This window comes from Lissotriton helveticus, chromosome 12, assembly GCF_964261635.1.
Source record: "Lissotriton helveticus chromosome 12, aLisHel1.1, whole genome shotgun sequence".
NCBI lineage: Eukaryota > Metazoa > Chordata > Amphibia > Caudata > Salamandridae > Lissotriton > Lissotriton helveticus.
This window is the reverse complement of record NC_136073.1, coordinates 23,083,540-23,101,380: the sequence shown is the minus strand read 5'-3', so window position 1 is coordinate 23,101,380 and position 17,841 is coordinate 23,083,540. Positions and strand designations below refer to the sequence as shown.

The 17,841-nt window shown below is 46.4% G+C and overlaps 1 protein-coding gene across 1 annotated transcript in view; it reads right to left on the bottom strand.

The window, feature by feature from the left end:
* The window catches only part of SUGP1 (SURP and G-patch domain containing 1), a 117,375-nt gene that overhangs the window by 48,239 nt on the left and 51,295 nt on the right, over positions 1-17,841 (bottom strand). Inside the window, exon 6 of the mRNA XM_078670808.1 lies at positions 533-633. Within this exon, the coding sequence (XP_078526934.1) occupies positions 533-633 (101 nt within the window). The remainder of the gene's footprint in view (positions 1-532; positions 634-17,841) is intronic.

Sequence of the window (17,841 nt, the reverse complement as noted above, 5' to 3'; positions counted from 1 at the left end):
AAACTAGTGCATCCACAATAACAATTCCAGCCTGCATGTGTTTTGTTCACTTGTTACTTGAATAATAAAATGTACGTCACAAACATGTGAACCTTATAACATCCATGAACTTGCTCACTGTGTAATGTGACTTAGGTCATTTCTGGGGTGGGAGGGTTTCAGCATTTAAAGCAGCTCAAAAATAACAGTAGTAGGGACATCCGCAACCGTTTTAATAAATGGAAACGCCACAACTTTTGCAGGCTCCAAAGCTTTATCATATTAAGACAAAAGCATAAAAAAGTAAACCTGCAGAATATAAAAAGGAAATCCAGAAAAGGATGAAAAAATATATATCAATTGCTACAGTTTTGCTTGCTATAGAAAGAAAGTTGTATAAAAGTTATTGTTAAATGGTGCACATTACTCATGAACATTTTAGACTAAAAATCTATGGAACAAAAAATAGTTCGAACTGGAGGAAGAGAACAACCTGAGAAAATTAAATCATGGTTTTAAAGGAATAGCAGCCCCTGATATCTGGGGTTTTTACCTTTCCGATTGGGCTCATCCACCGTTTCCTTGCCTTTTCGGATCTCCGCTGCTCGCTTTCTGTAAAATAGGAATTCATTGCTGTTCCTGTCGCATAAAAACCTAAAAAACAAATAATTTTTGTTTCATTCTTAAAAATTAAACTGAAATTCTCGGACATGCACATGCCAATAGTGACCTCAGTCGGAGAGCGCTGTAGCCTGTTCCACTGCTGGAACTAACAGAACAGCTCTTCACACAGGCGAGATAGGGAAGAGGTACTTGCAACCACCTTACAGCATCTTCTTTTGGTAAATAGGTCTTCAAGAAAAAAAACTTCCATCTATAATCCTACCGAGACCATGACACCTCACAGAAATTGGTACTGCAAGCGCAAAGCATAAGATAGTTGCATTTCTTTGAAGCTTAACAGAACACGTATATTCTATAAAGGCATTTGGAGCCAAGCTAGCCACTCCTCAATTCTGTTTATTCAGAACACTTGCACAGATGTAGATCCAAGACCTATGCAAACATATAATATAACAGAAAAATAATTTGGTGGATCTCGTCATTTTCCTGAATTTGCAAGTGCTGTTAGACAAAGGCCCATCACTCTGCTCTCAATTTTGACCAAATCCCTAGATTTATATGATCCGACCTTCTTTACAGGACTTAACAGTAGATATACAGATACAAATAAGCATTATAGAAACATTAGGATGGCAGTGAATCATACAAAGCTATAGTTGATGTAAAAACAGAACCCCAATTAAATCTGTTCTAGGTGATGAATTTGATGGCACTTACATAGTGGTGGTTGTGTGAACACATTCTTAAAAGAATTGTTGATCAATGAATGACAAAGAACCAACTTGGAAATGTAGCAAGATTTTTTACTTTTTACAGAGCTTTTTTTAAGATGGTGGCTTCTTAATTCAAGGCTAAACATTAAATCTGAAATACAGAAGTTATTATTTCAGGGTTGTTATTAACACTACATATCAACACAATCCCTTATGTCATTTGGTTACGGTGTTATGCTTGTATGACATTTGAGACAATTACTTGACTTATGGAAACATGCCCTTCTTTCATACAGAACAATGAGAAAATCCGTTCTCTCTCTCCTGAACTCAAAGACGTCTAGGAAGCTCTTGTGTTAAGGGTGCTGAGCTGTGGGCCACATCCCCTAATGTGGTGTGCCATGCACCAGACCATCACAAACAACTACAATCAGAAGTTTTTATTGATAAATATATACCCAGTTCTACAAAATACTTATCACAATATATGTTAGAAAGTATCTTCAAGAACACATGCCTACTTGTCAAACCTTTACAGACATACCTTACCTAATGAAAATTGTATATAATTATTGTCCCTATTCTCACCTACAATCAGTTGTGTACATTTAGAGCAACTTGTTAGAACCCTTGCATACATGAGCAGTGAAATATCACATATACTGTGAGAGTAGCATGGCCTTCCAAGATTCCAAACGGACACTTATATATTCCCATTTTAGAGGCATCGGACATCAAGGCTTTAAGTAGGCGTTAATATTCAACATATCTGTTTTCAAGGGAGGCAGTAGGTGTCAAACAAACATATTTCCCAAAATGTGTTGCCACCCAATTTTCTAATCTCAATCTTAAACGAAAAGCTAGATTGCAATTTATTTCAAATTGCAGAAGTTACCCGTCCACAGTATTAAATGAATGCAACGTGGGAGGGGCTTTTCCAGTGCATCTATAAAACTATGGAACAGATTTGTCAAGCTAACAGGAATTGGGTTTCGGTTTAATGCATTCTTTGCCTTACTGAATTAGAAAGATTTTGGTGGCTTGTCACTGAGCTAACCAAGTCTAGCAAATCTCTGAAATAGCAGACAGCATTACGCAAATCCAGCATCCAAAAAACAGGAGCACAATTCATCTCAGCCACCTGATATACCTCCGTAAACAATTGTTGTCCAGAGATTTTCCTTTCTGATTTTAGTTTTTGTATCATTAGAAAAGTAATTTAGGTTGGGTAGACACTGCTACGTCAATTTATTTTTTAACAGCATTTTTCAAAATGGTGGATGTTGCAGTGATGATGTAATATTTCAGGAACCATGAGACCTATATACATTATTTTGGAGTCGAAATATAAGTTTTGGGGGTCAAGTAGTCTTAAAAAGACAGAAAATAACTCCTCAGAGCAACCCTTCCGCCATTTTGGAAAATATAATAGAGGAAGAAGAGACGTATGGAAATGAACCAAAAACTAGTTTTTAATCCCTTTAAGTATACACCAAACACGGGTTATGATCTGAATATGAAAAAACATGTTTTAGACATTTCATCTTCATATGAGCATGCACATTTTGGAAATTTATTAGAGCTGTGTATACTGTTAAGTAATTTGTGACTGGAGATGGTGTTACTGGTAATAACCCAACCTTCTTCAGTGGGAAGGTATTCTTGGCGATAAGAGCATGAATTCCAGCCCACAGAGGAACTGGCTTTTTTCATCCTTCAGTCTGCACTGAAAAAGCGATATAAATTCACTTAAATCAGCTTTGTGGATCGCAGCATCAGGTAGAAGATCCATGTCCTCAGCCACTTTGAAACTTTCTGGTAGACTGGGTCAGTTGATGGCTTGTAGTGATTTTGCACACATTGGCAAGACAGTTGGGTTATAAGTTTGTAGCTACCTTTGTTTATGCCTACAGCTGACAGCTTGTTTTCCAGCAGCTACTTCATTGGCAGTCTTGAAAATGCACCATGGCAGTATCATGTGTGTTGGATGTTCCAGACAAAGAAGAGATGTCTTCAAAATCAAAATTATCAAGAGCAGCAATTGTAAATCCACTACTAGTAAAGCGACTTAGAAGTGGTGTGCTGCCGGATCCACAAGATTTTACAGCATAAGCTGCTAATAAGTTCCTGCTCCATACTATGTTATTGTATATTGTTGATAAAACCCCCCTATTCTTTGCAGTGAACAGCTCTCTACTTTTTCACTTGGCATAAACTGCGTGGACAGTCATGTGTAGCAGAGTTTTCTTTTTGCCGTGATGTAATTAATAAAACATGATTTGGAAAAGATAGTACATTTGCACAGCATAAGCCGGTCGGTTCATAGGACTGTCTTCTACTTCTTTGCTTATATCTTCAAAGCCACCAGCAGTAATGTGGGCTTCTGTTCCGAACTCAAGAACTTTAGTTTGTAACAGTTGTGCTTAGCTGATATTAAACAATTAAGTAAGAAATGTTAATACAAAATCAGGCATTCTTGTTGACTCCCATGATCTGCGGAGCTCTGGAACATTACAAAATGCGTCATTAAGTACAAAATCTAAATTTTTCAGGACTTTTCTTAAAATAGTTCCTGACGATTTTACTGCATGCTGTGATCTTTTTTGACGGCAAGAACTTCAGAAGTCAAATCAGCCAAGAACACCATGAGTGTCTCACTCTTTTTATTAGACTGACAAAAAAAGAGTTCTGTCATTGTACATTCACAACAGAAAAATCTTAATTTCATTATTATGGATCAATACAGCTTTATCAATGTCGACCATTATTTCTCTAACCTCACTGTGTGTGAACCCAAAGCCAGCCCTCAAGAGAGTGCAGCCTTAACTGAAGGCTGCTGCTTACATTGCTGCTGGGAGCTGATTGCACATTCATATTTTTGAATGTATGCATGAATGCAGTTCAGTGGGAATACAAATCTGCAGCATATACATTCACCTTGCTGTTTAGATCAGCAACTCGACTGAAAACTTCATCATGGAAGAACCAAGCTGCAGATAAAAACATGTTTGCCTTTTCAGACTCACATACTCTGTACTTTGTTCTTTCATCAATCCCTTTGGATCCTGTTCTGGCTAATCTAGATAACACATTGAAGATCGTTTGCTTTCTGATCAGTTGTTGGAGATGGACGGGGAGGAGCCATCAATCTTCTAAGTGAATGGATTATGGGTTTGGCGTTCATCTCTTTCTCAGAAGACTCTGATTTTTGTCGTGATTTCCTGGTTTCTGCCAATTTTTTCCAGGCTTTTTTTCATTGTAAACGACTTGTAGCACTTGTTGTTACAATGATAAAATATTTGATCCCCTTCACCTATCAGTTTCAATCTTATGTGAACTCTGTCTTGCCGTATTTCTGCAGCATCTGGAACTCTCTTCTGTTCAGCTGGAGTTGATGTTAGCTTTTCTTTTAGATTAGTTTGGCATATGACAAATTTTCTTTGTTGAAGGAGTCCTCAGATTTAGTTAGCAAAACACTGTCAGGAAGTAAGATCCTCTGCTAACACCTGCTTTGCTCACGTTTTCGAATTTGAATCAAAGGAAAACCTTAAATAAAAACAATATTAAAATAAATTACCAATGAGTCCTTTAAGTGCTCCAGGGTGTTGTCTGCTTCGTCGCCAAAAAGGTGACGGCCATCAAAGGGCATGTCCATCAAGGGGTTCTGGCCATCCCCTGAAAAGCCAGCGGACCTCATCCAGGCGTAGCACCGAAGCGCTACCGACGTTGAAATGGTCCTGGACAGAGAGTCAGCGGTGTCCAGTCCACAACATATCGTAAACTTTGCTGCATCTCTCCCGGCGGCAACAGCCTGAGAGAGCACTGCCTGGGCCTCCTCCGGACACTGAGGCAGCACTTACGCCACCGTATCCCACACTGAGTGCAAATAATGGCTCAAGAGACATGCGGTGTTTACGGACCGCAGGCTAAGCTGTCGGAAGAGAAACTTTTCTTGCCAAGGTGGTCCAGCTTCTTGGATTCCCTTTCCGGTGGAGCGGTACGGAAGGTGCTTTTGCAGGTGGAAGCTTGGACCACTTGGAGGGTGGGGTGTTGGGAGAGGAAAGTGGGGTCACCCGGAGCCAGGCGGTGGCTTCGGGTGATCATCCTGTCCACGGGAGCCCCCGTGTTGGGCCTGGACCATGTGCCCAAAAGGACATTAATGAGGGCCTCATTAAACGGAAGCAGGGGCTCCAAACAGCAGCATGGGCTCCAAAGAGCTTCCTGCCGGTTGAAGCACCTCAGTCAGGAGGTTAGTTCTGACCGCCACCTTAGGAAGCTTGAGGTTGAGCGCCCCAGCCGCCCTACGCAACACCACTGAATACGACGCTCCCTCCTCCGTACCCATGGTAGGAGGAGAAAACATGCCAAGGTTGGGTGAAGTGTCAAGACCAGTGGCATCCCCCAGTTCCTCTATCCAGTCCTGCTCAGTATCTAGCTGGTCAATTAAAGGGTGACCGGACCCCTCCCAGTGTTCCTCATCATCCTCTAGGTGCCACTGTTGTTGGAAAGGGAACCCAGGAGTGAACAGGGACATAAAAACCCCATCCGGCACCGGATACGACGCCGGTCCGGCTCAGTGTCCACGTCAGGAAGGAGGACGGGGGTCGACGCCGGCCAGGGAGCCGACCGGCGCCGAACGCGGTAGTGGTGTTGTAGGAAGCTGCACCGGTGGAGGTGTAACGAGATCAACCGCCGCCGATCCGGATCCAGGCCATGGATCCAAGGGGGGCCTGCGGCGCCGTGGCAAGAGCCGCCGGCAGCGAAGACCTAGGTACCCAGAACAGAGACTGCGCGGCCCGAAGGCATGCCAGCGGGGTCCGCCCTAAGATGGCATGCATCGCTTCGTAGAACATACAAAGCTGGGCGGGGAACCGCAGGAGTGGCACCACCCACGTGCCTCATTGATCGGCTGACCGTTTAGGAGAAGTTGAAGACCGACGATGCTTCTTTGACTCCTTCTTATGCTTCGACTTACCTGACCCCGAGTGCGAAGACTTAGATGATTTCGAACCGGAATGGAGGTGGCTCCGCGACTGGTCCCTCGACCTCCCTCTCGACCGGGACCTTAAACTGCGCCGACGGTCAGTGTTCAAGCAGCTTTCGGGACCGCTCCCGCAAAGCCTTCAGCGCCAACAGCTGACAGTCGGAGCACGACTTGGGGTTGTGGTCGCGCTCCAGGCATGAGGCACACGCGGTGCGGATCCGTCACCGACATCAATCGGTTACAGGAACCGCAGACCTTAAAACGGGGCATCCCTCATGCACCTGTTCGGAATCGGAGACTCGAAACAAGACGCGGACAAAAGTCGAGAAAAACAAAGTAAAAAAATGACTGAGGTACCGCTCTTCCCAGATCTTCGCTGGCTGGCGCGGAAAAAGAAAAACTGACGCCAGCGCGGAGTCTAAGTAGCTGACGGGGCGTCACGCGGAGCCGACCGACGCCACCTTCCTACGTGAAGGTACTGCTGACGAAAAAACTTTCTGGATCCAGTCTGACGCCTGAAGGTAATTCTAAGGTAAGGAATCTATAATTAACGTGTTTCTTTCAGATATATTAAATCACTGCAAAACATCTGCAATTTTTTAAAATGTCGTCCAGAAAAATGTGGCCCGGATTAGCAATGTCTACCCAAGCTAAATTACTTCTCGAATGATACAAAAACAGAAATCAAAAATGAAAATCTCAGGACAACAATTTTTTTACTGAGGTGGGCCACGACTAAATATTAGGCCCTCTAGAAGGCCACCCAGAAAACATCAGCACTTGAGTACACAGTGTCGAAGAACCCTCTTCTTTCCAGGACAGCCACTGTAAAACTATAATCGTGAGGTTGGAACCATCTTCTTGCACAAGGCACAGTAAAGTACTCATTAGCGAGTGGTTTTTCAACTGGAGAAAGATGCACATATGAACTTACTTTGCTTCTTTTGATTGTGAGAGATACAAGCGATTTTTTCATAGCCTGGGTCATAGTAATACCGGTTATTTACCATTTGTTGAAGTATCATATGCATGGTAGGAAGTGTAATCAAAATAACAAGCTACTATTATTACCCTAATGGTCATGAAAGCGAACATATAGAAAAGACACAACTGGGGTTCCTCCTTTGAGTGGGCATAAATGCAGAGAACGTGGTACACAGGTGAGCCATTATGGGGGTACAGATAGGGTCAATATTTAGGGCTAAAGATGGAACAGGCCTTTTTATAAAGTGTCAGGGGGCTTTTTGAATGTGAAGTACGTTGGTCAACCAAAGAGTACTAAGCGGAAAAGTTCTAAACTAAATGACGAGAGTAGGAAATACTTACTTTGTTTCCATTTTCAGCAATGCTCCCAGTCATCATTGACATCCACTCATCGGAGATGGTCACCAGGTAATGAACAACTGAAAACTTTAATTTGACTATCTACTAACCCTGGGCGAAGCACTACGCTACGCTCACGGAGTTTGCGAAGTTTTCGCAACTTCGCACTACGCGAGCTGCACGTAGCACAGTGCGAACATGCGTAGCGTAGTGCAGCGGTCATTTTTTGCTTGTTCACAGTCCTGAACGTCATGTTCGCAACCGCGAGCAAGCAAAATGACATCCCGGCGAGATTCTCAACGCGAGGAGGTCAGGTTTCTCATTGTGAGTGGTTGCGCATGCTCGCGACCGCTCTCAATGAGAAACTACCTGTTCGCATTGAGAAAGCTGCCGCTCGAGTAATCTACTCGAGCAGCAGAAAACTACAGCTCGCACTGTGCAAGATGGCGTTTTCAATGCTTGCACAGTGCCGGATGCTTGTCCGCACTGTGCAATCATTGAAAACGCATCTTGCACAGTGCGAACATGCTACTACGCAGCTCGCGTAGTGCTACGTGAAGTTCGCGTAGTGCACTTCGCGTAGCTTCGCGTAGCGCTACTTCGCGAACTACGCCCACCCTTACTATCTACTCCTCTTGAAACAGGGTAAACTTTAACAAAAATGTGGACAGGCACACAGAGAAAAGCAGCAATGGTGATGTAAAGCCACTGTCCATTTGCATTTTTCTTCAACAGCCTTAATATCATTTGGCTATTCATTTAGAAAAAACAAATTAAAGAGGGTTATTTGCTATGTACAGCCCTCTCCCAAGTGCCTTTTATCAACACGAGAAAACCTGTTGATGGAAGCTTGGTTGAAATAAGAATGAGAAATAAGGCAACAGACTTGTGCTCAGGAAACATTTTGCCGCCACAAATAGGTTGAATAGGCGGAAAAGGTAAACTCTCATTGAGCTAGCCAAAGATTATGAATATATGACTCATGCCAAGAGCAGGTTTGGATAATGCAAATTGAAAGAAAGTTTCTAAAAATAGTTTCCATTTCAAGATACCAAGAAAATATGAATCCAAGGCTGTAGTGGGTCTTATATTTAAGAATACGCGAGCCTTTAGGCCGTAAAGTGTGTGTCGGAAAGTGCCCCTTTTTGGCATGGGAACCCTCCCTTTTTGCCAGGTATATTATGCAATTTTAACATAAGTGCACTGGGTTCCTGCTATTCAGGTCCCTGGTGCCATATCTCTTTCTCTAAAACTCTACGATTGTTCCCAAAATTGGTAAAACCTTTAGCACCCCCTGTAAGTCCCTAGTAAATTGTACCCCTGGTACATAGGAACGCTAAAGAGGGTCCCTAAGGGCTGCAGCATGTATTGTGCCACATTAAGAGACCCCCTCAGCACCATCATGCAAACTGCCATGACAGGCTGCGTGGCATGGTGCATAAAAAAGTTAAGACAGCATGTCACACCTCCTCTGTGCCATTCCAGCAGACACTGCATGCAGTATAGGTATACTACATGTGTGGACATATCTACATGAGCCGATATGCCCCTGCAATGTCTAAGTCAATTCTTAGATATTATAAGGGGACAGGGAAGTCATTTTGAGTACATGTGCTGGACACTGGTAATTACAAGTTCCCCAGCTACACGATGGCTTCACTGAAACTAGAGACGTTTGGTATCAAACATATCATATGAATAAACTCACACTGATTCTACTTATGGATTTATTAGTACATGCACCAAGATGGCCCCTAAAAACCTACAGACTATTAGTGCTCTGGCTGACTACTGTAGACCAGCCTGCCACCACAGACAGGTTTCTGATCCCATGCAAGTATGGGAATAAACAATGACTGCTCCGGCAGGAGGCTTCAAAGACCTCTGCTGCCTTTGATCTGCAACCCAAGGCTTCCCAAGACAGGGGGAATGCCACCCCCCCCGTCCTGAGCCCATTTGGTGCCAGGACAGGTGGAAACATTAGCTAGTTAGGAGTTTGTCCCCTCATGCCAGTTCCACCCCCAAGGTGTGCTACTGGATGGGGACACGACTTTGAGAATTGCACCTTTCAGCTTTGGCAGAATTAGAATCTCTGGGTCAGGGTTATGCTAACTTCCCACACATTTGCTTAAATTGAATGGTGACAAAACCGAGGTTCCGATCGTGGGTTGAAACCCTCAATCGTGGTGCCCAGAGTCCTGGCCTGCTTCTTTAGGAATTGTTCCTACCCATTCTGCCAAAGTGAAAAGCCTGGGCTTTTGGTTAGATGATGCTCTTTCTATGCGCCCTCAAGCAGCTGTAGTAGCAGCCATCTGCTTTGCAGTCATGAAATGGGTCAGGAAAATTATCTGGATTATCCCTCACTCGGCACTGAGAACACTAATTCAGACGCTTATCCTTTCAAGACTGGATTATGGGAATGTTCTGTATCTGGGCGCTGACAAGGCGTCTACCAGTCATCTTCAGGTTGTACAGAATTCTGCAGCAAGGCTTCTTACTCGACTTCCGAGCAGTACCGCTGCCAGCCCCTCCCCCTCCCCGCACCCCCCCCCTGCCAGCCCCTCCTTCCCCCCCGAACCAATTCTCCGAGAGCTGCATAGGCTACCTATTGGAAAAAGAGTACAATTTAAAGTGCTCTGCTTTATGTTCAAAGCTAAAGCTGGGGGAAAGCTTAAGCTGAACAAGAACAAATCTCTTATTTTTAAAGAATACAGGCTCACGCTAACTGAGAAGAAGTCTAAATATTGCACCCACAAAATTGAGAATGCCTCTTCCGCCAAATAACTTTTTAGGCGTGTACAGCAGCTTTCTGCCTCGCAACCCAGGGAGGAGCCAGAGGGCTCTCAAATGTTCTGTAATCAGCTAGCAAACTTCTTCCACTCCAAGACCACAGATTTTTATGCAGGTTTTGGCCTAACCATCACTACGCCTATTCAGTCAAGTACCACTAGCGGGCACTTACTGACACCTAAATGGATGTCATCAGGCTCAAGTCAAGAGCTGAAAGGGCTCTCTGGGTTTCCTACACTCTCCCCCAAGTTGGTAGAACAATATCTTCTGAAAACCAACTCAAGATCAACCTCTAGAAGCCTGCCCACCAGCAGTTCTCCAAATGGCGGCCAGGATTATAGCCGACCCACTTTCCAAACTAATGAACAATGTGATCATATCCGAATCTTACCCCCAGGGCTGGAAGCAGCCTATCATTAGGCTTCTCCTAAAGAAACCAAATTTGGATATCACGGACTGTAAATATTATCGTCAGATCTCCTTAATTCCACTTCCAGCCAAGATTCTGCAGATGCACCTCAACATCCATTTGATGGAAACTGCAGAACAGTAGCACTGGTTTAATGCCTCCCAGTTTGGCTTTAGGAAACATTTTGGGACAGAAACTGCATTATCTCAGCCACTGATTGTATAAGGCGTCTATTGGATGAAGGACAAGGGGTGGAGCGGATACTCTTGGATACCATCTCACCTGTGCTGCTGCTGGATAGGCTTCAAGGTCTTGGCATCTCTCAAGCATAAGCCCTCTCGTCCTCCTTCCCAAAGGTGAAGTTACAGCACTTCGACTCAGAGGCCTTTTCTCTGACTTGTGTGAACTGCCGTAGGGCTCATCTTTGAGCCCCACGCTTTTTAATCTTTATGTGGTCCCTCTAGCTGCAATAATCCAGTCATTGAGAATGGAGGTAGTGTCGTATGCTGACGACACTCAAATCATGGTGTCAATCCCCAAGAATCCATGCCTGGTAGCAGAGAACGTCTCATGTTGCCTGGCCAATGTTGCAGAATCGATGTCATGTAATCTTTCATAACTCAACTGAGAAAAAACTAAATTGATGATTTTTGGTGCAGGGGCACCTAGCTGGAATAGTAGCTGCTGGCCTCACTCTTTAGGAACCTGTCCAACTCTGGGGGAAAAGGCTAAGAACCTCGGAGTGCTGATGGATACTGAACTTAACGAATAGTTTCTTACCTGTCGGTGTAGTTTTGCAGCTTGAAGATCTTTCTGGATTCACTATGCTGTGTATATTCCGCAATCTGGTGGTTGGGTCCGGAATCGTAGTCTTTCTTCTCTTTTTTTTTTTTTTGTAGCCCAGGTGGGCGTCGACGTTCCCCCATTTGGTGCACCTTCGGTGACGTCGGCGTGCTTCTGGCGGAAGCTACCACCCTTGGGCGCCATCTTCGGATTCTTTTTTTCTGTCTCTTTCTCCTTTTCTGTTTTGTAGTGAATCCATGGCTTTGTTTGTTAATCCTTTTTTTTTTTAACGTAATTGTTTTGACGTCTGTTTTCACGTATCTTCTAAGTTTCAACTTTCTTTCTTTCTATGTGTTTCCACCTTCTTCTCCAGCCTCATCTTTCTGGCGGAGGCGGGTGGGTTCGCTAGTGAATCCAGAAAGATCTTCAAGCTGCAAAACTACACCGACAGGTAAGAAACTATTCGTTTTGCAGCGTGAATCTTTCTGGATTCACTATGCTGTGCATAGATTTTGTAGCGGTTTACCTCACTTTTGTGGCGGTTGGGTGGAAGATGAGCGTTGGTTGTTGAATATATGTTGAAGCACTTTCTGCCCTACTTGTGCTTCTTTGTTCAACTGTACATCCACGCAATAGTGCTTAGTGAAAGTGTGCACTGAAGCCCATGTTGCCGCCAGGCATATGTCCTGGATTGGTGTGTTGGCCAGAAAGGCAATTGTTGCTCCTTTCTTCCTGGTGGAGTGGGCCTGTGCCCCTCCAGTTAGCTCCTGGCCAGCTTGTTTGTGGCAGAATTGTATTGTCTGCGCGATCCATCGCGCTATGGTGTTTTTAGTGACTGGTTTGCCCATGTAACTGTTTGCGAAGGATACGAAGAACTGTTTTGTTTTCCTGTGTTCCTTCGTTCTCTCGATGTAGTGCATCACAGCCCTTCTAGCGTCTAGGGTGTGGAGTGACCTCTCTGCGCTTGTAGTGGGGTTTTGGAAGAAGCTAGGGATCTGAATACTCTGGTTCATGTGGAACCTTGACACCACCTTTGGCATGAAGTGTGGGTCTGTTCTCATCACGACCCTGTCACTGTGTATCTGGATGTAGGGTTCTTGTAGTGTGAGTGCCTGCAGTTCGCTCACCCTTCGTAGCGAGGTGATTGCTACCAGAAAGGCCGTCTTCATTGTTAACATTTGCAGTGATGCTTTGTGGATGGGTTCGAAAGGTGCTTTCATGAGCTCCGTCAGCACCACATTTAGGTTCCATGCCGGCGGCGGCATTCTTTTTGGCGGCGCTATTCTTTTAGCTCCTTCCAGGAATCTTTTTACGACTTGGGATGTGAAAAAACTTCTCCCTGTTTCTCCTCTTGTGTATGCCACAATCGCGGCCAGGTGCACCCTCAGCGAGGATGAGCTTAGCTTAGCCTTAATTAGGTGCGTGAGGTACCTTAGCACCGTGGATTCCTTGGTCAGTTTCCTTTGGAGCTGTTTCTTGCAACACCATTGAGTGAATCTCTTCCATTTTTCCCCATAGCACTTGCGTGTGCTGGGCCTTCTTGCCTCTCGTAGCACCCACAGGGTGCTCTCTGGTAGTTTTAGGTGTGCGAATTCTAAGTCCTCAGGAGCCAGGCTGAGAGGTTGAGGCTCTCTGGCTCTGGGCGTAGGATTTCTCCGTTTTCCATGGAGAGCAGGTCTCTTCTTTTTGGGAACTTGTGTGGTGTCCCCTGCGCCATCTCCATTATCTGAGAAAACCAGGTCTGTCTGGCCCATTGTGGTGCCACAAGGATGAGCGTCATTTTGCTCTTCATGCATTTGTTGAGAACCCTCGGGATCAATGGTATCGGGGGAAAAGCGTAGGCAAATGTTTTCGACCAGCTTATCCATAGGGCATTTCCCTGGGACAGTGCCTCTGGTTGCCTGGATGCAAAGTACTGGCATTTTGCATTCCGGTGTGTTGCAAATAGGTGTATTGTTGGCGTGCCCCATTTCCTGAATAGTCTCTCTGTTTCCTGAGTATTGAGTTCCCACTCGTGGGACGCTGAAGTCGGCCTGCTGAGCCAATCTGCTTCCACATTGTCCTTCCCTGGCAGGTGTATGGCTAGCAGGTCTATTTTTTAGTGGTATAGCCCATTTCCAGATCTCCTGTGCCAGGTTTGATAGAGGGAACGACTGAGTTCCCCCCTGTTTGTTTATGTAAAACATCGTTGGGGTGTTGTCCGTTTGTATTAGCACCTTCTGGTTGTACGGGTGCTTCTGGAAAGCCTTGAGGGCTAGCAACACAGTTTTCAGTTCCAGGTAGTTGATGTGCCTGACTGCATCTGAAGGGCTCCACAGACCCCTCACTCTGAGCCTGTTCATGTGTGCGCCCCACCCCTTTTGGGATGAGTCTGTGGTGATGGTCACTGTTGGGTCCGGTGGTGTTAGAGGCTTCCCTTCTGTTATTCTCTCCCTTGTCCACCACCTTATCTCCTCCTGCACCCTGTGCGTTACAACCACTAGATCCTCCCAACTTCCTGTAGCTTGTGACCATTGCTGTTGTAGCCACTCTTGGAGTGGTCTCACCTGTAGTCGTACATTGGGGACCAAGTGTATGCATGATGCCATCATCCCCAAGATCTTGCTCACAGTCCTCACTGTCAGAGATCACCCCTTCTGGTAGTGACGTTTCTCCCTCAGTAGGCTGAGCGTCCTCTTTTCGCTCGGTGAGACTCTGCATCGGACGGTGTCGTCTGGGCTCCTAGGAAGATCTTCACTTGCTCTGGTTCTAGTGAGCATTTTCCCCAGTGTATGGAGAAACCCAGGCTTGCTAGTGTTCTTGTCACCTGTTCTGCATGCTCTTTGCATGTCCTGTAAGAGCTTGCCTTTACCAGCCAGTCGTCGAAGTAGGGGTATACGTGTATCCCCTCTCTTCTTAGGTGTGCGGCCACTGCCGCGAGGCATTTGGTGAACACTCTTGGTGCGGACTTTAGGCCGAAAGCGAGGGTCGTGAATTGGTAGTGATCCTCGTTTACTGTGAACCTTAGCATGTGCTTGTGCTGCCTGTTCATGGGGATGTGCAGGTACGCGTCTGAGGTCTATGGTGGACAAGAAGTCCCCTGCCTTTATCTGTGGGATGACCTCTTGTAGGGACGTCATTTAGAATTTTTGAGTTTTTACGTATTTGTTTAGGAACCGTAGGTCCAGGATGGGTCTTAGACTTTCGTCCACTTTTGGCACTAGGAAGTAGTTTGAGTACACTCCCTTGTTCCGTTCTTTGAAAGGTACTCGTTCGATGGCCGCTTTGAGGAGGAGTTCTTTGGCTTCCTCTTGAAGTAGTTGCAGCTCTCTTCCCGAATGCTGTCTTTTCTTTGGTTTTCTGTTTGGTGGCCTCTTTTCCAACTCTATGCAGTATCCGAACTGCATGATATTGAGTATCTACTTGTCTGTTGTTATTTTTCTCCACTCCTGGAGAAAAAATCTCAATCTTCCTCCTACCGGCGTTACATGTTCCTTTGTGTCTTGCCCGTGTAGCCCCCCCCCTCTTTGTTTTTCCGTGCTCCTCCCCCGGAGTGTTTGGGTGGTGGAGCACCTTCTCCCGTGTGAAGTCACTTAGAGGGTGGTTGTTCACCGCCTCTCCTTCTCTGGCCCTGTCCATTTCCTCTCGACCGAAAGGACTAGCCCCTGCTTTGGTAGTTCCAGCCTTGCCTCTGCTGGCCCTGGTGGCCTTAGTTGTCACTCTGTTGCCCCTGGTGGAAACTCTGGTGAGAATCTCCTCGCTGACTTCCACCTCTGCCGTTCGGCCTCCGCGTAGGGGTGCCTCTTCTCATCCCCCTGAACTGCAGGGCCCCCATGGACCTTGCGGTCTCGTTGTCCTTCTTCAATTGGGTGAGCTTCTCATCCACTGGGGCTCCGAACAGTGATTCCCCGTTGAAGGGTGTGTTCAGGATGTTGTTCTGGACCTCAGCCTTGAAGCCTGAGATCCTGAGCCAGGCTTGCCTTCTCTCAGTGATGCCTATAGCCATCAGTCTGCTGGATGTTTCTGCCCCATCCAAGGCTGTCTTCAGGCAAGAATTGGTGATGCTGTTCCCCTCTTCCACAAGGTGTGATGCCCTCTCACGGTATTGTTCCGGGAGGTGCTTGAGCAACTGTCCCATCTCATCCCAGTGCTGGTATTGATGCCTATTCAGGAGTGCATTGGAGCTCGCCATCCGCCAGTGTGCTGCGGCGTTCTCTCAATTTTTCTGCCAGTTAGATCCATCCTCCTGCTTTCTTTGTCAGGTGGGGGTCCAGACGTTGTTGGGACGTTTGCCCTTTTCCTGGCCGTTGCAGCGATTATAGAATCTGCTGTGACGGATCCCTTGATGTAAGCCGGGTCTTGGGAGGAGAATTTGTATTTTTTCTCCGTCCTCGGCGTCACTGATCTGCATGTAGCCGGATCCTTGAAGGCTTCCTTCCCCTGGTCTGTGATACTCTTGAGCATGGGCAGGAATTGACTTCTTGTCTGTATGGGGAGCAATGTCTCGAGCAGGAAGTCTGCTTCTGGCTTCTCCTCCTCCATCTTAACTCCATAAGCCGCTGCTGCCTTTCTGACCACCTCATTGTATGCCCCAATGTCATCCGGTGGTGAAGGCCTCGAGGGGTATGTTTCTACCGCCTCCTCTGGGTTTTCGGCCTCGATGTCCTGCCATTCCTGGTCTTGGGCCGTCGAGGAACCCGAGCCGTAGCTTCACTGCTGCTCCCCGTAATCCCCTTCTGTGTAGTAGAGGTCTTCCTCCTCTTCGTGCTCCGAAGGTTCCGGGGTTTTCGGCGGCTCTTCAGCGTCGAACTCCTCGAGCTCCTGTACCACAGCGAAGCTCGATGTCGGCTTCGAGGGGATCTTGTAACTCCTCATTTTTTCATCGAAATCCTTCTTTCTCTGAAGGATGTTCTCCATTTCGGCCTCGAGCCTCTTTCTCTTTCTCTGCATCTCTGCGGCCTGTTCGTCGTCGAGCGTTTCGGCCGCCCTTTTCGGCGGCGCCGTCGACGTCGAAGCTTTCTTCGGCTCCTTTTCTTTCGACGTCGAAGGTCCTTTTTCTGGGACCTACTTCGATGACCTTTGCTTTTTGCTGGTCTTCGGCCTCCGGGAGTCCTTCTCGGAGGATCCGCTAGGCTCTTTTTCGGAGGATGCAGCTTCGGTCGTCGATTTGTTCGACGCCGGTGCTCCTTTCGAGGCTCTGGGCTCAGACTATCGAGAGTCTGCCTCTGGTTTTCGAGGCCCTGTGGGAGTTTTCAGGGTCGTAGACTCTCCTACCTTATCAGGTGTTTTCTTATCGGTCTCAGCGACCGTGAAGTCATCTGGGCCTTTCGGCGATGTTGTCCTCGTCGTCTGTGGAGAGGCCAAGTTCGTAAAGCGTCAGGGCTTGGCCCTTGCCCTGCATTGTGTGGTGAGCCGTCCTCTGTCTTTCTCGAACTCGAAGTGTCTTCGGCTTGAAGACGGAGCAGGCGTTGCAGTCTCTGCTCTCGTGGTCAATAGGCAGGCAGAGGTTGTAGACTGGGTGCTGGTCTTTCTGTGCGAACTTGTGGTGGCAGTTCTTGCAGAATTTAAAGGGCGTCTTGTACATCCCTGCGCTCAGGGGGCCCCCTGTGTGCGCATTCCTCCAAGGACGTCGAAGATTTCGAAATTCTCTCCTTTCTTCGTCGTCTCTTCTCTAAAGGTCCTCTTCTCCCGATCTTCTCAGGTCTTCTCTGTTGAAGATTTGCTATATTTTCTCCTTTCTTCCTCCAAAAACTTCTGGAGCTTCACGCGACGATCCAGACCCAACGGCGGAAAAAAAGAATCTGAAGATGGCGCCCAAGGGTGGTAGCTTCCGCCGGAAGCACGCCGACGTCACCGATGGTGCACCAAATGGTGGGACGTCGACGCCCACCTGGGCTACAAAAAAAAAGAGAAGAAAGACTACGATTCCGGACCCAACCACCAGATTGCGGAATATGCACAGCATTATGAATCCAGAAAGATTCACGCTGCAAAACTTTAATGCCCAGGTGAGTCGCACAATAGCAACATGTACCTGGTCGTAAGCAGGTTGCTCTTGCCCTGGTAGTGTCCAGATTGGATTACTGCAACTCACTATACCTGGACTCGAATAAGAACACGCAGCACAGACTCCAGGTGATGCAAAATGCATTGTTCTGGACATTCCATGGGGTCAGTCGGCCGCGAAGGGATTGGAGACCCTTCATTGGCTCACAGTTAGTAAGCGCATCAGCTTTAAATCTCTCTGCATGGTACAC